Genomic DNA, 26,052 nt, shown 5'->3' with positions numbered 1-26,052 from the left:
TTATTTTGGCAATGTGGGCTCTTTTTTGGTTCCATATGAACTTTAAAGTAGTTTTTTCCAATTCTGTGAAGAAAGTCATTGGTAGCTAAATGGAGATGGCAATGAATCTGTAAATTACCTTGGGCAGTATGGCCATTTTCACGATATTGATCCTACCCATGAGCATGGAATGTTCTTCCATTTGTTTATGTCCTCTTTTATTTCATTGAGCAGTTTGTAGTTCTCCTTGAAGAAGTCCTTATCCCTTGTAAGTTGGATTCCTAGGTATTTTATTATCTTTGAAGCAATTGTGAATGGTAGTTCATTCATGATTTGGCTCTCTGTTTGTATGTTATTTGTGTATAAGAATGTTTGTGATTTTTGCACACTGATTTTGTATCCTGAGACTTTGCTGAAGTTGCTTATCAGCCTAAGGAGATTTTGGGCTGAGACAGTGGCGTTTTCTTTTTCTTTTTTTTTTTTTTTTATTATTATTATTTTTAATTTATTTATTATTATTATACTTTAAGTTGTAGGGTACATGTGCATAACGTGCAGGTTTGTTACATATGTATACTTGTGCCATGTTGCTGTGCTGCACCCATCAACTCGTTATTTACATCAGGTATAACTCCCAATGCAATCCCTCCCCCCTCACCCCTCCCCATGATAGGCCCCGGTGTGTGATGTTCCCCTTCCTGAGTCCAAGTGATCTCATTGTTCAGTTCCCACCTATGAGTGAGAACATGTGGTGTTTGCTTTTCTGTTCTTGTGATAGTTTGCTAAGAATGATGGTTTCCAGCTGCATCCATGTCCCTACAAAGGACACAAACTCATCCTTTTTGATGGCTGCATAGTATTCCATGGTGTATATGTGCCACATTTTCTTAATCCAATCTGTCACTGATGGACATTTGGGTTGATTCCAAGTCTTTGCTATTGTGAATATTGCCGCAATAAACATACGTGTGCATGTGTCTTTATAGCAGCATAATTTATAATCCTTTGGGTATATACCCAGTAATGGGATGGCTGGGTCATATGGTACATCTAGTTCTAGATCCTTGAGGAATCGCCATACTGTTTTCCATAATGGTTGAACTAGTTTACAATCCCACCAACAGTGTAAAAGTGTTCCTATTTCTCCACATCCTCTCCAGCACCTGTTGTTTCCTGACTTTTTAATGATCGCCATTCTAACTGGTGTGAGATGGTATCTCATTGTGGTTTTGATTTGCATTTCTCTGATGGCCAGTGATGATGAGCATGTTTTCATGTGTCTGTTGGCTGTATGAGTGTCTTCTTTTGAGAAATGTCTCTTCATATCCTTTGCCCACTTTTTGATGGGGTTGTTTGTTTTTTTCTTGTAAATTTGTTTGAGTTCTTTGTAGGTTCTGGATATTAGCCCTTTGTCAGATGAGTAGATTGCAAAAATGTTCTCACATTCTGTAGGTTGCCTGTTCACTCTGATGGTAGTTTCTTTTTCTGTGCAGAAGCTCTTTAGTTTAATGAGATCCCATTTGTCAATTTTGGCTTTTGCTGCCGTTGCTTTTGGTGTTTTAGACATGAAGTCTTTGCCCATGCCTATGTCCTGAATGGTACTACCTAGGTTTTCCTCTAGGATTTTTATGGTATTAGGTCTAACATTTAAGTCTCTAATCCATCTTGAATTAATTTTCGTATAAGGAGTAAGGAAAGGATCCAGTTTCAGCTTTCTACTTATGGCTAGCCAATTTTCCCAGCACCATTTATTAAATAGGGAATCCTTTCCCCATTTCTTGTTTTTCTCAGGTTTGTCAAAGATCAGATGGCTGTAGATGTGTGGTATTATTTCTGAGGACTCGGTTCTGTTCCATTGGTCTATATCTCTGTTCTGGTACCAGTACCATGCTGTTTTGGTTACTGTAGCCTTGTAGTATAGTTTGAAGTCAGGTAGCGTGATGCCTCCAGCTTTGTTCTTTTGACTTAGGATTGTCTTGGAGATGCGGGCTCTTTTTTGGTTCCATATGAACTTTAAAGCAGTTTTTTCCAATTCTGTGAAGAAAGTCATTGGTAGCTTGATGGGGATGGCATTGAATCTATAAATTACCTTGGGCAGTATGGCCATTTTCACGATATTGATTCTTCCTATCCATGAGCAAAAGACAAGAACCACATGATTATCTCAATAGATGCAGAAAAGGCTTTTGACAAAATTCAACAGCCCTTCATGCTAAAAACGCTCAATAAATTCGGTATTGATGGAATGTACCTCAAAATAATAAGAGCTATTTATGACAAACCCACAGCCAATATCATACTGAATGGGCAAAAACTGGAAAAATTCCCTTTGAAAACTGGCACAAGACAGGGATGCCCTCTCTCACCACTCCTATTCAACATAGTGTTGGAAGTTCTGGCTAGGGCAATTAGGCAAGAGAAAGAAATCAAGGATATTCAGTTAGGAAAAGAAGAAGTCAAATTGTCCCTGTTTGCAGATGACATGATTGTATATTTAGAAAACCCCATTGTCTCAGCCCAAAATCTCCTTAAACTGATAAGCAACTTCAGCAAAGTCTCAGGATACAAAATTAATGTGCAAAAATCACAAGCATTCTTATACACCAGTAACAGACAAACAGAGAGCCAAATCAGGAATGAACTTCCATTCACAATTGCTTCAAAGAGAATAAAATACCTAGGAATCCAACTTACAAGGGATGTAAAGGACCTCTTCAAGGAGAACTACAAACCACTGCTCAGTGAAATAAAAGAGGACACAAACAAATGGAAGGACAGTGGCGTTTTCTAAATACACAATCATGTCATCTGCAAACAGGGACAATTTGACTTCCTCTTTTCCTAATTAAATACCTTTTATGTCTTTCTCCTGCCTGATTGCCCTGGCCAGAACTTCCAACACTGTGTTGAATAGGAGTGGTGAGAGAGGGCATCCCTGTCTTGTGCCAGTTTTCAAAGGGAATGCTTCTAGTTTTTGCCCATTCAGTATGATATTGGCTGTGCATTTGTCATAAATAACTCTTATTATGTTTGAGATACGTCCCATCAATACCTAGTTTATTGAGAGTTTTTAGCATGAAGGGCTGTTGAATTTTGTCAAAGGCCTTTTCTGTATCTATTGAGATAATCATGTGGGTTTTGTCTTAGGTTCTGTTTATATGATGGATTACATTTATTGATTTGCATATGTTGAACCAGCCTTGCATCCCAGGGATGAAGCCAGCTTGATCATGGTGGATAAGTTTTTGATGTGCTACTGGATTCAGTTTGCCAGTATTTTATTGAGGATTTTCGCATCAATGTTCATTAGGGATATTGGTCTAATATTCTCTTTTTCTGTTGTGTCTCTGCCAGGCTTTGGTATCAGGATGATGCTGGCCTCATAAAATGAGTTAGGGAGGATTCCCTCTTTTTCTGTTGATTGGAATAGTTTCAGAAGGAATGGTACCAGCTCCTCTTTGTACCTCTGGTAGAATTTGACTGTGAATCCATCTGGTCCTGGACTTTTTTTGGTTGGTAGGCTATTAATTATTGCCTCAATTTCAGAGCCTGTGATTCGTCTATTCAGAGATTCAAGTTCTTCCTGGTTTAGTCTTGGGAGGGTGTATGTGTCCAAGAATTTATCCATTTCTTCTAGGTTTTCTAGTTTATTCGCATAGAGGTGTTTATAGTATTCTCTGATGGTAGTTTGCATTTCTGTGGGGTCGGTGGTGACATACCCTTTATCATTTTTTATTGCGTCTTTTTGATACTTCTCTCTTTTCTTCTTTATTAGTCTTGCTAGTGGTCTGTCAATTTTGTTGATCTTTTCAAAAAACCAGCTGCTGGATTCATTGATTTTTTTTGGAGGTTTTTTTTTTTGTCTGTCTCCTTCAGTTCTGCTCTGATCTTAGGTATTTCTTGCCTTCTACTAACTTTTGAATATGTTTGCTCTTGTTTCTCTAGTTTTAATTGTGATGTTAGGGTGTCAATTTTAGATCTTTCCTGCTTTCTCTTTTGGGCATTTAGTGCTATAAATTTCCCTCTACACACTGCTTTAAATATGTCCCAGAGATTCTGGTATATTGTGTCTTTGTTCTCGTTGGTTTCAAAGAACATCTTAATTTCTGCCTTCGTTTCGTTATGTACCCAGTAGCCATTCAGGAGCAGGTTGTTCAGTTTCCATGTAGTTGAGCGGTTTTGAGTATCTTAATCCTGAGTTCTAGTTTGATTGCATTGTGGTCTGAGAGACAGTTTGTTATGGTTTCTGTTCTTTTACATTTGCTGAGGAGTGCCGCACTTCCAAATATGTGGTCAATTTTGGAATAAGTGTGATGTGGTGCTGAGAAGAATGTATATTCTGTTGACCTGGGGTGGAGAGTTCTGTAGATGTCTATTAGGTCTGCTTGGTGCAGAGCTGAGTTCATTTCCTGGATATCCTTTTTAACTTTCTGTCTCGTTGATCTGTCTAATGTTGACAGTGGAGTATTAAAGTCTCCCATTATTATTGTGTGGTGAGTCTAAGTCTTTTTGTAGGTTTCTAAGGACCTACTTTATGAATCTGGGTGCTCCTGTATTGGGTGCACATATATTTAGGATAGTTAGCTCTTCCTGCTGAGTTGATCCCTTTTCCATTATGTAATGGCCTTCTTTGTCTCTTTTGATCTTTGTTGGTTTAAAGTCTGTTTTATCAGAGACTAGGATTGCAACCCCTGCTTTTTTTTGTTTTCCATTTGCTTGGTAGGTCTTCCTCCATCCCTTCGTTTTGAGCCTGTGTGTGCCTCTGCACGTGAGATGGGTCTCCTTTATACAGCACACTGATGGGTCTTGACTCTTTATCCAATTTGCTGATCTGTGTCTTTTAATTCGGGCGTTTTGCCCATTTACATTTAAGTTTAATATTGTTATGTGTGAGTTTGATCCTGTCATTATGATGTTAGCTGGTTATTTTGCTGGTTAGTTGATGCAGTTTCTTCCTAGCATCAATGGTGTTTCCAGTTTGGCATGTTTTTGCAGTGGCTGGTACCGGTTGTTCCTTTCCATGTTTAGTGCTTCCTTCAGTAGCTCTTGTAAGGCAGGCCCGGTAGTGACAAAATCTCTCAGCATTTGCTCGTCTGTAAAGAATTTTATTTCTCCTTCACCTATGAAGCTTTGTTTGGCTGGATATGAAATTCTGGGTTGAAAGTTCTTTTCTTTAAGTGTGTTGAATATTAGCCCCCACTCTCTTCTGGCTTGTAGAGTTTCTTCCGAGAGATCCGCTGTTAGTCTGATGGGCTTCCCTTTGTGGGTAACCCAACCTTTCTCTCTGGCTGCCCTTAACATTTTTTCCTTCATTTCAACTTTGATGAATGTGAAAATTGTGTGTCTTCAAGTTGCTCTTCTCGAGTATCTTTGTGGCATTCTCTGTATTTCCTGAATTTGAATGTTGGCCTGCTTTGCTGGGTTGGGGAAGTTCTCCTGGATAATGTCCTGAAGAGTGTTTTCCAACTTGGTTCCATTCTCCCCAACACTCTCAGGTACACCAATGAGACATAGATTTGTCTTTTTACATAGTCCCATATTTTTTGGAGGCTTTGTTCCTTTCTTTTTACTCTTTTTTCCTCTAAATTTCTCGCTTCATTTCATTCATTTGATCTTGAATCAATGATACCCTTTCTTCCACTTGGTCAAATCGGCTACTGATGGTTGTGCATGTGTCACGTAATTCTTGTGCCATGGTTTTCAGCTCCATCGGGTCATTTAAGGTCTTCTCTATGCTGTTTATTCTGGTTAGCCATTCGTCTAATCTTTTTTCAAAGTTTTTAGCGTCTTTGCGATGAGTTCAAACATCCTCCTTTAGCCCGGAGAAGTTTGTTATTACCGATCATTTGTAGTCTTCTCTCAGCTTGTCAAAATCATTCTCCGTCCAGGTTTGTTGCGTTGCTGTTGAGGAGCTGTGTCCCTTTGGAGGAGAAGAGGTGTTTGATTTTAGAATTTTCAGCGTTTCTGCTCTGGTTTCTCCCCATCTTTGTGGTTTTATCTACTGTGGGTGTCTTTGATGATGGTGACGTACAAATGGGGTTGTGGTGTGGTTGTCCTTTTTGTTTGTTAGTTTTCCTTCTAACAGTCGGGACCCTCAGCTGCAGATGATGGTGACATACAAATGAGGTTTTGGTGTGGATGTCCTCTCTGTTTGTTAGTTTTCCTTCTTTGTTAGTTTTCCTTCTAACAGTCAGGACCCTCAGCTGCAGGTCTGTTGGAGTTTGCGGGAAGTCCACTCCAGATCCTGTTTGCCTGGGTGTCACCCGTGGAGGCTGCAGAACAGCAAATATTGCAGAACGGAAAATGTTGCTGCCTGATCCTTCCTCTGGAAGCTTCATCTCAGAGGGGCACCTGGCTGTATGAGGTGTCAGTCGGTCAGATGTCTCCCAGTTAGGCTACTTGGGGATCAGGGACCCACTTGAGCTGGCAGTCTGTCCGTTCTCAGATCTCAAGCTCCATGCTGGGAGAACCACTATTCTCTTCAAAGCTGTCAGACAGGGACGTTTAAGTTTGCAGAAGTTTCTGCTCCCTTTTGTTCAGCTCTGCCCTGCCTCCAGAGGTGGAGTATACAGAGGCAGGCAGGCTTCTTTGAGCCACGTTCAAGCTTCCCGGCCGCTTTCTTTGCCTAGTCAAGCCTCAGCAATGGTGGACGCCCCTCCCCCAGCCTCACTGCCGCCTTGCAGTTCGATCTCACTGCTGTGCTAGCAGTGAGTGAGGCTCCGTGGGCGTGGGACCCTCCAAGCCAGGCGCGGGATATAATCTCCTAGTGTGCCATTTGCTAAGATTATTGGAAAAGCGCAGTATTAGGGTGGGAGTGTCCTGATTTTCCAGGTACTGTCACAGCTTCCCTTGGCTAGGAAAGGGAATTCCCCAACCCCTTGCACTTCCCTGGTGAGGCGACGCCCTACCCTCGTTCGACTCACAGTCTGTGGGCTGCACCCACTGTCCGACAAGCCCCAATGAGATGAACCCAGTACCTCAGTTGGAAATGCAGAAATCACCTATCTTCTGCATTGCTCATGCTGGGAGCTGTAGACTGGAGCTCTTCCTATTCGGCCATCTTGGAACCTCTTAAATTATTTTTGTTTTGTGTGATTGCAATTTTGGAATGTTTCTTCAGGTGCAACGAAGGGCGTGTTGGTAGACATTGTGAATGCAGCACAGATGAAGTTAACAGTGAAGACATGGACGCTTACTGCAGAAAAGAAAACAGTTCAGAAATCTGCAGTAACAATGGAGAGTGCGTTTGTGGACAGTGTGTTTGTAGGAAGAGGGATAATACAAATGAAATTTATTCTGGCAAATTCTGCGAGTGTGATAATTTCAACTGTGATAGATCCAATGGCTTAATTTGTGGAGGTAAGTAAAGGACCTGAAGTGCTTGTAAGACGTGATCTCATCTAATGCCACAAAAAATCTAGAGTTTACTTGGTGCATAAGTAGAAGAGGGGTAGCTCGAGGGTCAGTTCTGCCCCAGGTATACTTTCTCACACGTTGTTGCTTATTTTACTTTTCAGTCAATACTGTGATTGTATGTTTTTACCATTAGTTTGAGAAATGATATGCTTAATTGCAGGAAATGGTGTTTGCAAGTGTCGTGTGTGTGAGTGCAACCCCAACTACACTGGCAGTGCATGTGACTGTTCTTTGGATACTAGTACTTGCGAAGCCAGCAACGGACAGATCTGTAATGGCCGGGGCATCTGCGAATGTGGTGTCTGTAAGTGTACAGATCCGAAGTTCCAAGGGCAAACATGTGAGATGTGTCAGACCTGCCTTGGTGTCTGTGCTGAGCATAAGTAAGTATTTCCTAATTGCTTGAAATAGTTGATACTTCCTCTTGGCTCTCCAAAGCCTGTGTTGTTACTAGAACCGGAACAGTGCCAGTATTAGAATATACTATAAATAAAATGCCTGCCACGTGGAAGCCTACTCTTTAATTCCTAAAAATTTTTTCTCAACAGCTAGTATGTATTACATGGTATGAAGTGTGTCATGTGAGAGTTGTACTATTATTTTGATCTGAATGTGGTAGATAATTGAATTTACATGGTAACCTTTATTTTGGCAATTAAGATTTAATTTAGTTTGTCATTACCAATTTCTTAATTACTATCTTTTGACAAAACTAAGCCAAATTAAAGATTTTTCCTCTTGAAGGATTATTATACTAGTAACATATTTAAATTATTTAAATATTATGATTTTGGCCGAGGACAGTGGCTCACACCTATAATCCCAGCACTTTGGAAGGCCGAGGCAGGTGGATCACTTAAGGTCAGGAGTTTGAGACCAGTCTGGCCAATGTGGTGAAACCCCATCTCTACTAAAAATACAAAACTTAGCCAGATATGGTGGTGTGTGCCTATAATCTCAGCTACTTGGGAGGCTGAGGCATGAGAATTGCTTGAACCCGGGAGGCAGAGGTTATAGTGAGCCAAGGTTGTGCACTGCCTGGACGACAGAGCAAGACTCCATGGCAAAAAAAAATTATTATGATTTTATGTTACATATTTAATACGTGATAGGGCTAATTTATTTTACTATCTTTTATTAATAGTGTTTTAATTTGAACTGTAATCTTTTATTATGGAAATTAGCATCTTTTTACATAATTTTTCTATCCACAAATGTAATGCATCTCTTCATTTATTCAGATCCTCCTTCATAGCTGTTTGTTCAATTTGGTCACAAGAGTTTAGCATGGGAAATATGTTTAAGCAAATATTTATTGAAATAATAAAATTTAAATATAATAATATGGTTTTTTTTTAACAGAGAATGTGTTCAGTGCAGAGCCTTCAATAAAGGAGAAAAGAAAGACACATGCGCACAAGAATGTTCCTATTTTAACATTACCAAGGTAGAAAGTCGGGACAAATTACCCCAGCCAGTCCAACCTGATCCTGTGTCCCATTGTAAGGAGAAGGATGTTGACGACTGTTGGTTCTATTTTACATATTCAGTGAATGGGAACAATGAGGTCATGGTTCATGTTGTGGAGAATCCAGGTAGAAATGCGATGATTGCAAACATTCTTTTCATATCTTGTATGTCTTGTTTCTGCTTATTTAGGCCTAACATCCAGAAACAGTCTCCAGCTGGAATATTTTAGGTCAAGTTGGGAAATTTTTCATCTTTCAAAGCTTAAGATATTACCTAATTAACTGTATAAGAAATAAGGAAAACAGAGTTCCACTTTTAAGTTTTCTAAGTGGAGAGTTTGAAGATTAAATGCAGTGATTTATATAAGACACTTAGAACGATGCCTGACACCAAGTGCGTAGTAAGAGTTTTTTTTTTATGATTGATGATTTTAAAATTAGAGCTTGATTTAAGTTTGAATACTAGGAAAGATAATTTGTTAAAGGATATTAATGTAAAGTGTTGATTTTGTTCAACTTCTCTGAAGGTGAAACTTTTTTTTTTTTTTAATCTTAGTTTTCCTGGTAGCCTTTTTGTAGATTCTTTAGAATTTTCTACCTTAGTGTATATGTTTTTGTGTAAACATAAGCTTTCATTTCTCTTGGGTAAATAGTAAAAATGGCATTTTGGAGCATATGGTAAGCATATGTTTAACTTTGTAAGAAGCTGCCAGGTTCTTAGAGTCCTGTAGTGTTTTGAATTATCATCTAGGTGTTTTGCAAATATTGTCTCCCAGCCTGTGCCTCCTTATCGTTTCATTTTTTTAAGTGTCTTTTGAACACCACAGGTTTTAATTTTGATTAAGTACAGTTTACCAAGTTTTTCTTTTGTGGCTCTTATTTTTACATTGTCTTTCAGAACTCTGCCTAACCCAAGATTTTAAGGATTTTTCTCCTGTGTTTTTTTCTAGAAGTTTTATAGTTTCTGGGGTTTCACATTTAGATCTGTAACTCATCTTTAGTTATTCTTAGTGTGTGACAAAAGGCTCAGTTTTTTTCATATCAGTGTCCACTTGTTCTAGGGGCATTTGTTGAAAAAAGACTGTCCTTTCTCCACCTTTGTTGGAAATCAGGTGACCTTACATGTGTAGGCCTGTTTCTGACTCTATTCTGTTCCATGTATCTGAGTGTCTATCTGTTAGCTATACCACGTGGTCTTGTAGCTTTCTTTATAGCTAGCCCTGAAAGCAGGTAATAAGAGTCTTCCAACTTTATTATTTTACAAAAGTGTTTTTGAGACACTTCCCCTAGTTCACTGCCTTCCACGTTAATTTTAAAATTGGCTTGCTGATTGCTACAGAAGTTCTGCCAGGAGTTTGAGTGGGATACTATTGAGTTTATAGATCAAACTGGGAAGAATTGACATCTTAACAGTATTAGGTTTTGTAACTCCTGCACATGGAGTATCTCTCCATTTATTCAGTCTGAAAGATTTCTTTTTATCAGTGTTTAGTAATTCTTAACATGCAAATTTTGCATATATTTTGTTAGACTTATATGTAAGTTTTTCATGCTTTTTCATTCTATAGTAAATATTACTGTTTAAAAATTTCTGTTTTCAATATGTGGAAATAAATTATATATATAGAAAAGTACATGATTTTTGTTCATTGATTATGTATCCTGCAAGCTTGTAAACTCACTTGTTAGTTCTAAAAGCTATTTTATAGATTCTTTGGGATAGTGTGCATTCACTCTCTTGGGTGTTTATTCCTATATTTTTTTTTAATAAGATACTGCCCAGCTTTGTGGTACTTATTATAACCTCCTTATTTTCCAGAGTGTCCCACTGGTCCAGACATCATTCCAATTGTAGCTGGTGTGGTTGCTGGAATTGTTCTTATTGGCCTTGCATTACTGCTGATATGGAAGCTTTTAATGATAATTCATGACAGAAGGGAGTTTGCTAAATTTGAAAAGGAGAAAATGAATGCCAAATGGGACACAGTAAGTTACAAAACATCTAAAAAGCAAAGTGGCTCATAAAGTAAATGTAATACTCCTAAGACTTATATATTAACTGTCAGGGTGATCATTAAAGTCATTTTTAAGTGTTTTATTCCCCCAAAAGTTACTCAAGGAATTTGCATTTAGTGAAAAACAGAAAGCATCCTAAATATATCCCATTGAAACAAAACATTGATTATAAGCATGTATATTCTGGTTACTGTGGCCAGTATTTTTATTTCTTTAATAGTTTCGATCCTAAATCTGCCTTTTCATCTAATGTGGGGCAGAATCCTAAATAATGTTATCTGTGTAGCAAGCTATTCAATGGAAAGCTGTTTCTTTCTTTAAAAAAAGAAACAAAAAAACAACCTTCAATGAAAGCCAGATTCAAAAGGTTGTATACCAAGTTTGTCCAACTTGCAGCTTGTGGGCCAGGACATGCAGACCAGAACAGCTTTGAATGTGGCCCCAACACAAATTTGTAAACTTTCTTAGAAATTGTAAGTTGTTTTTTTTTTTTTGGTGACTTTTTTTTAAGCTTATCGGCTATTGTTAGTGTATTTTATGTGTGGCCCAAGACAATCATTCCAATGTGGCCCAGGGAAGCCAAAAGATTGGACACCCCTGCTGTATACAATATGATTCCATTTAGAAGATATTCTGGAAAAGCAAAACTGTAGGGGCAAAAATCAGTGGTTGCTAGGGGCTGGAACGGAGGAAAGGGTTGACCACAACAGGGCGTAAGGAATCTTCCTGGGGATGATCTTGATTGTGGGTAGATTTATGTATTTGAAAACTCACAGAACTATGTACTTTAAAAAGATGTGTGTTCCTCTATGAAAACTGTATCTCAGTAAACCTTAGCTTATAAAAATCTTAAAAGCCCTAAGTGACTGAAAGTTTATGTTAGCATTTTTAGAGCTTTGAAATAAGGAGTCAGAGGGTGGGGTAACCAAATGTTGGCCTTTGTGTATCCATCTTTTGATACAAGAAAGCAATGACAATCTTCAGTATTTTTAAATTGTAAATGAATTGTAGTTAGTTGCACTTTACTACAATTTCCTTGGGTTTTTTAAAATTATCAGTTTTTTAAATTATAAATTGCAGAAGGGTAGAAATAGAAAAAAAATTCCCTTTATAGTGTTTGAACACTATAAATGTCCTTTTTTTTTCTGATGAAATCATTAGAAACTATTTCTTTTACTTTAGCAAGAAAATCCGATTTACAAGAGTCCTATTAATAATTTCAAGAATCCAAACTACGGACGTAAAGCTGGTCTCTAAATTGCCGTTCGTATTTTCCTTCACTTTCTGCCTTTGCATGTGAACTTTTATCTTTTTTACTGCACTGTGTGTCCTTATCACTATTGCTGGTCTTTTTTTAAGTCTGGCTTTAAATATCGCTATTGTGGCTTTTCTTTTTGTGTGTTAACTTCGCGTTTTTCTTAGAAAGACTGTAAAATAAGTCATGTGATATAGAACAGCAGCTATGTTGTAGTGAAAAGAGAATGTGCTTTGCAATTAGTTAGACATTAGGTCAAATCCCACCTCTTCCACTTAGTAAGCAGAACAGCATTGAGCCACTTCACTTCTCATCTATCACAGGGAGTCAGTACTCTGTATTGTATGGGGTGGTTGTATTTGGCAAATGCACTCTAGTATATGAAATCAGCCTGTCAGCTCTAATCCTCACAACAGTCCTATGCCTAGAATAATATTATCCTTTTTTCTTTTCCTTTTCTTTTTTTTTTTTTTTTTTTTTTGAGACAGAGTCTTGCTCTGTCGCCCAACCTGGAGTGCAGTGGTGTGATGACAGCTCACTGCAACCTCTGCTTTCCAGATTCCAGCGATTCTCCTGCCTCAGCCTCCCAAGTATCTGGGATTACAGGTGCCTGCCACCACGCTAGGCTAATTTTTTTATTTTTAGTAGAGACGGGGTTTCACCATGTTGGCTGGGCTGGCCTTGAAGTCCTGACCTCTGGTGTTCCACCTGCCTTGGCCTCCCAAAGTGCTGGGATTACAGGTGTGAGCCACTGTGCCCCACCAGTATTATCCTTAAATAACAAATTTGTTATGAGTAAATTTTAGGGTCGGATAGTGAAAATTGATCATGAAATCCAAATTGCAGAATAGAAAATTAAATGTAACCTAGTGTGATATTTGTATGGTATGCAACTACAGTATCATTATTGGTTCTCAAAAGATTTGAGATCAGTTTCTTGAATATAACTTGAAATTTCATTAAAAGCCAGAAGACCATATATATGTATGTATATTATATATATGTGTGTGTGTCTGTGTATGTGAGAATGATTCTAATTTTCAAATGTAAGTTTATAACTTCATACCTGAATTTTCATGAAATGTTTCCAGCATATTCTAATATAATCATGCAAGCCCCTAAAACTCTGATAACAAAGGTTAATTGTGATTAGAACTAAATTCTCCTGACTGGTGATTGAGAACTCTTCCTCCTTTTCCCAACTGTCTGACTATAATAGGGCCTGGAAGATTTCCACTTTTCTCACTGCCTACCTTATTGTGCAGATAAAGACAGTGTTGGTGACACATACAGATCATTGTGTCTCAGGCATGATTCTAAACTCTTAATCTATATTTAATCTTCATAGTGAAAGTTGTAGGAATGTTTTACATATGAGAAAACTGAGACACATAAGGGTTATGTAACTTGACCGAGTTCCCATGGCTAGTCAGTCAGAGAGCTGAAATTTGAACCCAGGCAGTTGGGCTCTTGTCTACGGCATTGTACTTCGTAGCAGTTATGTATCTTCAGAAGTCCCTGTTACCTGGTTAGGAAGAGGTAGATCACTCTTTATAGAGATTTACAGCCTTTTTACAATTTGTTGTTACTCTGTCAGAGTTAACACTGCTGCCGTTGGCAAACATCATATTAGGGACATCACTTTAATACATGGAACCCAGTGCTGCAGTTGTGCTTATTGACTGTTGAGAGTGTGCTTACAAACTGATCATGAATAAGAGCCTAAAGGACAGGAATGTTTAATAGTTACAAGTGATATGGGAAGTACTGATAACATTAGAAATCATTAACTTGTCAGATTTTTATTTCTAAGTAGATCGTAAGACTTTTTAAACTTAAATTTGTTGGCAGAAAATTATATTCAAATTTAACATACGAGCAGGTTGGTACAAATTTGTGTTAGTCTGAGACAACACATTTTTCTCGTTCTCACTTAGTACTTTACAGAAAGTCATTTTTAGAGGAAAACTGATTAGCCAATGACATTGCCAGGCTTTTTTTTCTTTTTTAATAGATATTATTTTCTTTAGTTGTAGGTCAAAAATAGGCAAATGTTGACAATTTCGTGTGGTTATTTCTCGCAGGAGAAAAAATTTCTGACCTACTGAGGTGAAATTTTCACCCTTGCTGTACCTTTAATTGTATTTTGAAGGAAATAATGAGTAAATGTTACTTAAACTTAATGTTTATAATGTATATATGGCTAAAATGTTGCTAAAATAAGCATTTTATGTAATTCAAGAAGCAAAAGTTTGGTAAACATTTCTCTATGCATTATTGAAGTCCAGGCAATTTGATGGCTACAGATTATTTTAAGAGATGTTTTCTCAAGAAAAAGTAGAAATTAACAATTGAAATAAACGAAGGAGCATCAAGAAATTACATCACGGATTGTAAAAAACTTTTCTGATACGGACCAAGGTTTGCCAGTCAATTACGTCATTAAACTTTTTGAAATAATGGGTAGGCACTAATTACTTTGGCACCAGACTACCATGTAGGAACATTAAAAAAGAACATGTCACATTACCAGCTTCTAACTGTTGGAGTGGGTTAAAAAAAATGGTCTGTCCTCATCTGCTCTATGCAGGTTTAAATGTGGATCCCAAATCTCCCACAGTTCTGCATTACATATTTAATACATTATAGAAATGGTTCTGTAGCCACCACTGTCAGCCATTCCAGAGTGAGCACAAAGATGACATTTTATTGAGCTTGAGGGCTTCCTTTCATAATATAACCCTGTTCTCTTGATGTGGATTTTATTGGGGGGGGGGGGGTGGTGCACTCTGGATGATGGAAACTAATCTGAATTATTTTAGTTCACCTTCATTTAAAATGATGCCTAATGCAGATAGTGAGCTTAATTTTACTTCTAACCTTGCATGTTAAACTTTTGTTTGAATGGACTTTGAAATAATAAATACAAATGTTTGTGTATATGACAAGACAGATTTTTCTCCAAAGGTAAGTTCTTCCATATAAATTACACTTTGGACTCATCTGTATAGGGCTTTTTTTATTTTTTGTTTTCTTTTTTTTTTGTCCTTCCCTTATAATTCTTGAGTATTAAATACTAGATTTAGCAAATATATTATTTTAAAGAAACTTAGATGGTAATTAATTTTCCCAACATATTTGAAGGAATGCGTAGCACTTAGCCTCAAATCAGATAGGATATAAATGTGGAGTGTAATTTGCATTCTGGCTTTTTAAGATGGTAGTTGCTAGAATCCGGTTTCCTGACCCCCATTTTGAAATGTCTGCTCTCAAAACTGTATAATGTATTAGCTTCAGTTGGGACTAGAGCTGAGAGTTTGATGTACACAGTTTTGTCATCCACATCATATGCTGTTTGAGGGATCCTGAGCTTGTCCATGTTTCTGCAGCAACCATTCAAGGTGTATTTTGAGGAGGGGGAGTGATGAGGACTGAGGCATGTTGTCAGGTTCTGATTGGTATCACGTGAGCTGCTGAGCTGAAATCACAGAGGTTTATTTGGTGTCTTGTGGGACCCAGCCTTTTATATGCTACATTTTTCCCTTGGTGGTATGGGATACCTACAGGGTGAAGGTCAGACTTCATAGCAAGGCTTCTAGGGCCGTTCTTCCTTTGTCTCCTCACCTCAAACCATATGCCCCCTTAAATCTTTTTTTTTTTTTTTTTTTTTTTGAGATGGAGTCTTGCTCTTTTGGCCAGGCTGGAGTGCAGTGCTGCGATCTTGGCTCACTGCAATCTCCGCCTCCCGGGTTCAAGTGATTCCCCTATCCCAGCCTCCCGAGTAGCTGGGATTACAGGCACACGCCACCACACCCAGCTAAGTTTTGTACTTTTAGTAGAGACAGGGTTTCACCATGTTGTCCCGGCTGATCTCAAACTCCTGACCTCAAGTGATCCACCCCTCGGCCTCTCAAAGTTCTGGGATTACAGGCATGAGCCACTGCGCCTGCCCTCCCCTAACTCTAAAAGCTTCTGAACTATATATATTTCTATTTAAATGTCCCATTCTTTTCCCTACACCTTGACCTTGCATAGATTTCTGTTTACCAGCCAATAATTTATCTATAGTCAATTTCACAATGAAAATCTCCTTAATCTTCTTAAAGTTGATAACTTTTTTCTTATACCATTCCCAGATTATGTTCATAACTCTATTGTAAACTTTATCAGAGTGCCTTATTTTCATGTCTCTCACCCACCAAACCCCTTGAGGGCAGAAATTGTGGCACCAAAAGGCAGATCCAAATACAGTCTGCAATGAAGTGTGAATAAAATTTAAAAACAAAATTTACTTTTAGATCAAAAAATGTTTTTAGATGCTTTCTATTTTTTAAAAAATCACCTGCAGTTGGTTCTATAGTGAGATACAAAACTGAACAACATTCCAAAATTTTAATTTTTTCCTGAAAAAAAATTTTCCTGGTAGTTAACAAGTATTTTTGATTTGTACTCACTGTAATTTGCTCTGCTAAAGTGTTATTTGGTCACACTTCTCACTTGGCTTTCAAGCCTGCTTTCAATTTATAAGAACAGGAGAAAAAAGAATGCTATGGCAAGTATTTACATGTAGCACTTGCAGTATAAGAGAATTTTTAAGGAAAATGGTGATACAGTGATATGTTTTTTTCTGCTGAAAACATCACTGTCAGTATATTTTTGGATCTTGAAAGATCTCTTGTGTTTATGGCTTGGAGCCTGCTTGCTAGCCTTGATTTCATACTGTTTACTAAATTATAGCATTGCAATAGGACATTTCACCAATATGATATTGAAGAATAACAACTATTTCATAAGGAATGGTAATTATCTAACATTCTAAGCAAATTTGGCAGTGTGACTTGGTGGGGCACAGTGCTGTCCATGACACAATGGCAGCCTTACCCTCTAAATTAGTAACTTCTGTAAGAGACCCCAGAAGCACACCCCCCTCCCAGCAGTGAAAGCCAAGGATTCCCGTTTTGATTAGCAGGCGCCTTCTGTTCACAATAAAGGGATAAGAATCAGGCAGTGATGGCAGCAGAGTTCATGCTTCCTTAAGGCAGGCATTACAGACTAATTCAAAGGAGAGAATCCACTGTGACAGTACATTCTGTGCCATGGAGAACATTCTTAAGCCTTCAGTGGAGGGAAGGACTCAAGAATGAAATAGCACCAGATAGGGGCATCATTAGACTTGTAAAGCAAAGCTTCCATTTTCTATTTTTATATAAGCCATTATTAATACCTTTAAAACAACTGTGATATCTGGACAAATAAAATAGAAATGACTTCTTAAGATGATTACAACTCTTAGTCTTGATTTATAAAAATTATTCTATATAATTTTAGTAGAGTGATAATTTTTCTTTTTTTTTTTTTTTTAGGGTGAAAATCCTATTTATAAGAGTGCCGTGACAACTGTGGTCAATCCGAAGTATGAGGGAAAATGAGTACCGCCTGTGCAAATCCCACAACACTGAATGCAAAGTAGCAATTTCCATAGTCACAGTTAGGTAGCTTTAGGGCAATATTGCCATGGTTTGGCTCATGTGCAGGTTTTGAAAATGTACAATATGTATAATTTTTAAAATGTTTTATTATTTTGAAAATAATGTAATTCATGCCAGGGACTGACAAAAGACTTGAGACAGGATGGTTATTCTTGTCAGCTAAGGTCACATTGTGCCTTTTTGACCTTTTCTTCCTGGACTATTGAAATCAAGCTTATTGGATTAAGTGATATTTCTACAGTGATTGAAAGGGCAATAGTTAATGAGCATGATGAGAGTTTCTGTTAATCATGTATTAAAACTGATTTTTAGCTTTACAAATATGTCAGTTTGCAGTTACGCAGAATCCAAAGTAAATGTCTTGCTAGCTAGTTAAGGATTGTTTTAAATCTGTTATTTTGCTATTTGCCTGTTAGACATGACTGATGACATATCTGAAAGACAAGTACATTTAGAGTTGCTGGTGTAAAATAGGGTTGAAATAGTTGATCTCCACAGGCCATGGGAAAAATTCAGAGAGTTAGGAAGGAAGAACCAATAGCTTTAAAACCTGTGTGCCATTTTAAGAGTTACTTAATGTTTGGTAACTTTTATGCCTTCACTTTACAAATTCAAGCCTTAGGTATAAGAACCGAGCAATTTTCTGCTAAAAAGTCCTTGATTTAGCACTATTTACATAAAGGCCATACTTTGCAAAGTATTTGCTGAATGGGGACCTTTCAAGTTGAATTTATTTTATTTTATTATTTTTATTTTGTTTAATGTCTGGTGCTTTTTATCACCTCTTCTAATCTTTTAATGTATTTGTTTGCAATTTTGGGTAAGACTTTTTTTATGAGTACTTTTTCTTTGAAGTTTTAGCGGTCAGTTTGCCTTTTTAATGAACATGTGAAGTTGTACCGTGGCTATGCAACAGCTCTCTCACCTATGCGAGTCTTATTTCGAATTAGTGCCATAGCAGACCACTGTATGTTTACTTCTCACCATTTGAGTTGCCCATCTTGTTTCATACTAGTCACATTCTTGTTTTAAGTGCCTTTAGTTTTAACAGTTCACTTTTTACAGTGCTATTTACTGAAGTTATTTATTAAATATGCCTAAAATACTTAAATCGGATGTCTTGACTCTGATGTATTTTATCAGGTTGTGTGCATGAAATTTTTATAGATTAAAGAAGTTGAGGAAAAGCATTTCTGGTTGGTGGGTAGTTCACTTATGAAGCTAAAACATAATTCTTTAAAAAAATGTACTAGGAACATAAGGAGAATGGTATGGTAAAATAGAGACTTGAAGACTGTCCTTGGGCTCTCTGAATAATGGTGGATAGATCCTTATGCTGCTGTGCTGGGAGACAGATTTCATCCTAACATTAAGCAGAATTAAATTTATGAACATCTTAGAGCCATTAGTAGGTGCTGGAAACTGTATCAGTTTATTTAAGATAGGGGATTGTTAACTTTTCTGATAAGAAAAATTAGGAAAAATTTTACTTTTATTTGGCTTTGGTTTATGTTTGAAAGGGTATGTCCATAAGAACTACTTGTGTAAAGCTTATTAGAAGAAATATATGCTCCTTTCTTAAGCATACAACAAATGTCAGAAATATTTGGAGGAGAAAAGGTTTCAGCCTTGCTAGCCTCTCACGTTTATACAATCCCTTCACATCCTGTTAATTGATCTTCGTTTAGTTACTCCATTTAAATGTGTGTCATAGCTTAAAGCATCTTTGAGGTGAGAATTACACATTTTTACTAATAGTTTGTAAGATCCATCAAAAAATTATATTTATTATTCTCTGTCACCCTGTTTCATCTTGTTTACCACCATCCATAATTCCACTTAATTCATTTCCCTATGCCTTAGGCATAATCAGTAAAGTTGAATTGCATATTTCTGCTCCAGAACTCTGCTCTTATAATGGTATTTTAAAAATATATTAGAACAAAGTAACAAAGCATATCTTCTATATGTACATATTTTTTTTTTTCCCAAACACGTGCTGGAGGCTGGAAGATGGTGAATTTTTAGATTTTATATTATAATGTATAGCAGACAAAAAGATTTTCTAACTATAGGAATCCCTTTGTTGGAAGTTGGAGGAATTGCGTACAAGTTTATTTCTCATGCTGACCGTAAGATCCTAAAATACTTAAATTGGATGACTCAGTTTGACATTTGAGTAATTCTAGGCTTGAAACTGGCAATTTCAAAATATAGTCTGAGAAATTGATAATAGTATATCTATCTATATGTAGATATACACACCACACATTGAGATGCTTTGACTGAAGCCACATAGAACTTCATCACTAAAATATTTATTTTCCCAGCAACAGTACTTTTTGATCTCCAGTGAAACACTTTCCAAAAAGCAAGAGTCCAGGAAGCAAAATAACAATCAGAATTTTTTTTCCATTTATACTATAGAAATTTACAAAATATTAAGTATCATGAGTACATTATTTGGCTAATGTCAAATAGTGGCATATTTTACAGTGATTCCATGACATTTTACAAAGTTTTCTTACTCTTTTCCAGTCTTACTTTATGAATTTTCTTAATACAGACACCCAGGTAAGACCTTGAGCCACAAGAACAGTTCATAATACCACTTAAAAAGTCACCTGTGGTCAGCTTTTTGTTTTTACCTGGAATTTTTCCTTTCTGTTGCCCACTGCAGTTTGAGAGAGAACCTGAAGTAGAAGCCATTTGTCTTTATCCCTTGGAGGCTTAATGTTTACATTTTTTAAACGTTCATTTTTATAGATTCCAGGGGTACATGTGCAGGTGTGTTAACATGGACATGCTGCATAATGGCTACTAGTGTACCCATCACCTTAGTAGTGGACATTATAGTCAATAGGTAATTTTCCACCTTTCACCCTCTTACTACCCTCTCTCTTTTGGAGTCCCGGGAGTCTGTTCTTTCCCTCTATATGTCCATGTGTACCCATTGTTTAGCTTCCACTTACGAGTGAGAACGTGTGATAGTTGATTTTCTGTTTCTGAATTACTTCACTTAGGGTGATGGCCTCCAGCTCCATCCGTGTCACTGCGAAAGACATGACTTCATTAAGGCCTAGATATTTCTGATCTGATATGCTCAAAGAAGTTCAGAAACAAAATGAGTATCTCCTCAGGACTCCTTTTCAACCTGTAAAGATCCTTCACTGGCTCTTTAGAATTTCTCTCATGACTCAGGATTCTTCTGAGAATTTAGGGATAGGTGGAAGTGACTTCTGAGTGATGAGTGGGAGCAGATTTTCAAGGTGGTTTAGGTCTAGATTAAGTAGCCCATCAAATCTCCACTGCTCTGAGGGTGATATGTCATCTAAGTGTGAAACTTTAGAGTACAAAAATGGTAGGAGAACCATGAGACAAGTATTAAGTTCACTGATACGGCAATTCTTATCTTCATTTGCTTCTACAGTTAAGTCTTCACTAGACTTTTAATTAAGATTTTAAATTTTTGAGGGTGTAGAGTTTCCATAAAAAGTCATCAGTGATAATACATTTTATTTGACTTTCTACTTATTCTGGATTCTAAAACAGATGGACATATAAACAATTTACTTATGGATCAGTTTGAGAGAGGAAACACTATTCAGAAGATGTAAATCCCAGAATTTAATCCATTGCTTTACTGCAAGTTTACAGAAGACACATTTGTCTTCACTTTTATCTGCAGTAGTTGATATATTGACTTTACATGTGAAAACTTACACTAATGTTGCTTACTGACCAAAATTATTCCTGGGAGGTAAAGAAACCTTCAGATTTTCTACAGTAACCACTGACGGGCCCCCTAGCAGCCATTTTAAACATAAATTTGATGGTGTTGCCCAAACATCCACAGTCCAGTTCAACTTTCAGATCCTCAAGCCTGCCATAGTCCTTTGTGTTTGGTATTGCTTTCTTATCCTTAAATGTGGTAGCTCCATGAGCACAGGGACCTGTGTTTTGATTCACTGTGTCTGCATACTTCACTTCGCAGAACACTTTCAAGGTCCATTCATGTTGTAGCATGTATCAGAACTACACTCCTTTTGTGGCTAAATATTCCATTGCCTGTGTATAGCATATTTATCCATTCATTTTTCAGTGGACACTTGGGGTGTTTCCACCTTTTGGCTCTTACGAATAATATTGCAATAAATATTGGCATATAAGTATCTGTTCAAGTTCATACCTTCAGTTCTTTATATGCCTAAAAGTAGATTCACTGGATCATACAGTAATCGTGTTTTGCTCTTTGAGGAACTGCCAAACTGTTTTCCACAGTGGCTGCACCATTTTACATTCCCACCAGCAATGTATAAGGGTTCACCAGAGAACCCTCAGAACAGAACAGATACTTCACCAGAGAAGATCAATGGCAAAAAAATCAGAAAAGAAAAAAATGGAAATGCAAATTAAAGTCACAGTGAGATATCATTAGATACCAATTAGAATGGCTAAAGTTTAAATGGCTGAAAATACCAATTGTATCCTTAGAACAATATCTGGCACAAAGTAAGGTGTAAGCAACCAATAAGTATTTGTTGAGTAGATGGATTCATTTCTGTAATTTGCTACCGTGCCCACCTACCTATTAGCATCTGCAGTGACATACTGGCCTTCCTGCCAATTCTTCTAGATAAATTCTCCAAGGCCAGACCTTCCACTTGTATTCCTCTTCCAAACTCCATCACTTATTGCCTGCTAAGACAAGCAGTTCTCTCCTCTCCTGCATCATCAATTTTCCCCTCTTCTGGGTCATTCCCCTCAGTAACAAACATACTATAGTTACCATCTCTGTTTCTCTCTTTCCTTTTACAACTCAGGAGTTGTCTAAACCATACATCTGTGACTAAATGATTTTTGACAAGGTTTCCAAGTTTGTTCAATGAGGAAAGAAAAATCTTTTCAACAGATGATGCTGGAATAACTGGATTTCCACAAGCAAAAGAGTGAATTCAGAGCCCTAACTCACACCATATACAAATATTTACTCCAAATAGATCAGTGACATATCTAAATATAAGAGCTGAAACCATCAGACTTTTAGAAGAAACATAGGGGTGTACTTCATGACCTTTAATTTGCCAAAGGGTTCTTAAGACACCAAAAGCATGAATAACAAAAGATAAATTGGACTTCATCAAAATTAAAATTAAAAAATTTTTATGCACAAAATTAAAAATATTTGTGCATCAAAGGACATTATCAAAAAAAGTAAGGCAACCTACAGAATGGGAGAAAATACTTGTAAGTTATATATCTGATAAGGGATTAATACCAGAATATATAAAGAACTACAATTTAACAAAAAGTCCAATTAAAAATGGGCACAGCATTACTAATTTCTCTAATGAAGATACATGAATGGCTAACATATTTTGAAAAGAGACTCAGAATCGTTAGTCATCAGGGTAATGCAAATTAAAACCGTAATGAGGTACCACTTCACACTTACTAGGATGGCTCCACTTTTTAAAAAGTGGAAAGTAAGTGTTGGCAAGCATAGAACTCAGAAACCAGAATGCATTGCTGGTGGGAATGTAAAGTGGTACAACCACTGTGGAAAACAGTTCAGCACTCCCTCAGAGCTAAACATAAAATTACCATATGACCCTTCATTTATACTTTTAGATGTATAGTCAAAAGAAAGTAGGGGCTTGAACAGATACTTATATGCTCGTATTAATTGCAGCATTATTCACAGTAGCCAAAACTTGGAAACAACCTAGATATCCATTGAAAAGTGAATGGATGAAGAAAATGCATCATATATGGGACAGTGGCATATTATACAGCCATAAAAGGAATAGAGTTTTGATACATGCAACATGATGAACCTTGCAGATGTTATGCTAAGTGAAATAAATAGACACGAAAGGACAAATACGTGTTCCACTTACATGAAATACTTTGAATGGGTAAGTTCCCTACAGACAGAACAGCAGTTACTAGGTGCTGGGGGGTGGTGGAAGTGGGAAGTTATTGCTAATGGCTGTAGAGTTCTGTTTGGGATGGTTAAAAATTTTGGAAATAGTGGCGATGGTCACATAACATTGTGAAGGTAATTAATGCCACTGAAACAAAGTAGCTTTAATTGCAAAAAAAAAAAAAAAAAGAAAAGGCAAGACATAGTGGGGAAAATATTAGCAAAGCGTATTGTCTGATAAAGGACTTCTAGAACACATAAAGATCACTTAAGAGTCTAAAACAAGAATAAGAAGACCCCCCTAAAAGATTTAAACTGGGCAAAATATTTGAACAGATGCTCCACCAGAGAAGATGAATGGCAAAAAAACAAGCAAATGGAAAGACAAAATCATGAGATGCCATTAGACACTCACTAGAGTGGCTGTAATTTAAATGGTTTCCAAGGACATGGAACAACTGGCACTGTGATTTAGCGTTACTGAGAATGTGGACTAGTGCAACCACTTTGGAAAACAAGTTGGCAGTTCTTGAAAAGTTAAACATATGACTTAACATTTGAGTCAGCCATTCTACTTTTGAGCATTTACCCAAGTGAAGTGAAAACAAGTGTCCACACAAAGAATTGTTACACAGTGTTCCTAGCAAGTCTGTTTGTAATAGCCAATAATTGGAAACAACCCAATGTCCATCGACAAGTGAATGCACAGATTGTATATTCAAACAATTTAATACGACTCAACACCAAAAACTAATAAACTGGATACATGCAACAGGCTCCAGGGGAGTCAAGATTTCCCCTTAGTTATGGTTGGAGAGGGTGTTACTGGGCTTCACTGTAGGGGTGACTTGGGAGCAGTGAAAGGATCCAGTTGCCCAGCCCTGACTCAGACACCTGAATCCTCATGGTGCCCTGGAGGAGGCAGTGCTGAGGTAGGCACTTCCCTCGCTGCCACATTCCTTCTGCTCCTCTTCCCTCTGACCCTCAGAGGTCAAGTGGGACACCCTGGAAAGGGAAGCAGCTGCCCACAAGGCCAGTACCCTCCCTAGTTTTTTTTAGGTAACAATCTGAAAGGACAAAGCAACGGGGGGCTACTTGGTCCTGCAGGGGCTTGTCAGGTAAAACATCCAAAGAGAGGAAAAGGACCAAAAGTTTGTAGTCACCTAGATTGCAATTTATTCTAAAGATTTTACTTAAAAGGAAAAAAAGGGACTGATTATCTTGGGGTCAGAGCAGCCATACCAGAGAGTACCCACTTCCCGCCTCCCTCGGTTGCTCTTAACAACCAGAGACTAAGAAAACTTCAGCTTCAGGAGGCTAAAACCTAAAACAAATGAAAGAAAAATAGGAAAGAAAAAAATGGGAAAGAAAAGGAGAATGTCGGATTAGGCAGCTAGCTACAAGTCAAAAGTGGGAAAAAGAGAGGAACTTCAGGGACTAAGTAAACGCCAGTGTAGCAAACATAATGCTAGCCTCAGATCACCTATTGATTTACCAACAAACCTCTGGATACAGGAGAAAGTAAAAAATAATATGTTTATAGATAATTTTTTGATGTAAATATATAATAAACTAAACTACATTCCCACCAGCAGTGCATTCTGGTTTCTGATTTCTATGCTTGCCAACACTTACTTTCCGCTTTTTAAAAATTAGAACCATCCTAGTAAGTGTGAAGTGGTACCTCATTACGGTTTTAATATAATCAAATCCAGTTAGAAATTTAAAATTAATATATTTATATACTGAAGAATTTAACAAAGGGCACTGATTGACTTTTATACTTCTACAACATAGGTTCTAACTTTAACAATGTTAATATGCACTAATTGAAAATAATTCATGAACTTAATGAGCTGGACGCTCAAATTATAAGCTGGGGGATTCCACTAAATTCCACTGCTTCCATAAGCCTGAGAAGATAACTACATATGAAATTTTAAAAAATGACTATGCCTCACTTTAACTGTAGCCTTGCCTAAGTTTTCCATAGTCATATATCTATTGATGTAAAATATACTACATTGGGCATAGATGGAAGGCCTGACACAATAAATAATAATTAAGTCTTCGGCACTTAAAAACTTGGTTAAAATGCGACCCTGTGAACCTCCAGTTAAGATAATTTATGTGACCCAATGTAAGTTGAAACAAGGCATTCAATGATTAAAACTAATTCTATAAAACCTAATAAAGAGGTGATTATCCTCACTGCTGCTTTCAACAGCCCAATTTTTCTGTTCCCAAATCTGAAAAAAAATACATACATATATACATACACACACACACACACACACATACATATAGAAAGGGCACCTCATGATGATGGATTACTGCAACCTTAATGCTGTGGTCCCATCCATTAGGCCTGCCATAGTCAATACCTAATTCATTTAAATTGCTAATTTTATTCAGTTACCTGGTAAATCCTTTGCTCTTAAGGGTTTGGCTGACGGTTCTGTTTAGTGCTCATTTCCATTGCCTCTCAGCTTCAGTTTACCT

The 26,052-nt window shown here is 37.3% G+C and overlaps 1 protein-coding gene across 12 annotated transcripts in view; it reads left to right on the top strand.

Annotated features, from left to right (window-relative positions):
* The window catches only part of ITGB1 (integrin subunit beta 1), a 57,812-nt gene extending 39,077 nt beyond the window's left edge, over positions 1–18,735 (top strand). For 8 of the 12 annotated variants that reach the window (XM_015146780.3, XM_077946173.1, XM_077946179.1 and 5 more), the window contains 5 exons: positions 7,100–7,338; positions 7,556–7,778; positions 8,758–8,990; positions 10,684–10,850; positions 17,499–18,735. In XM_015146780.3, the coding sequence (XP_015002266.3) occupies positions 7,100–7,338; positions 7,556–7,778; positions 8,758–8,990; positions 10,684–10,850; positions 17,499–17,564 (928 nt within the window). In that variant the 3' untranslated portion in view covers positions 17,565–18,735. Of the gene's footprint in view, positions 1–7,099; positions 7,339–7,555; positions 7,779–8,757; positions 9,259–10,683; positions 10,851–12,062; positions 12,144–17,498 lie in introns of all 12 variants that reach the window. The other 4 variants (XR_013397991.1, XR_013397990.1, XR_013397992.1 and 1 more) reach the window with 2 other exon arrangements.
* Positions 18,736–26,052: the final 7,317 nt, after the last annotated feature.

The sequence above is a fragment of the Macaca mulatta genome, chromosome 9 (genome assembly GCF_049350105.2).
Source record: "Macaca mulatta isolate MMU2019108-1 chromosome 9, T2T-MMU8v2.0, whole genome shotgun sequence".
Classification (NCBI taxonomy): domain Eukaryota; kingdom Metazoa; phylum Chordata; class Mammalia; order Primates; family Cercopithecidae; genus Macaca; species Macaca mulatta.
Note: the sequence above shows the minus strand (reverse complement) of the source record. Positions and strands in the feature narration are given on the sequence as shown.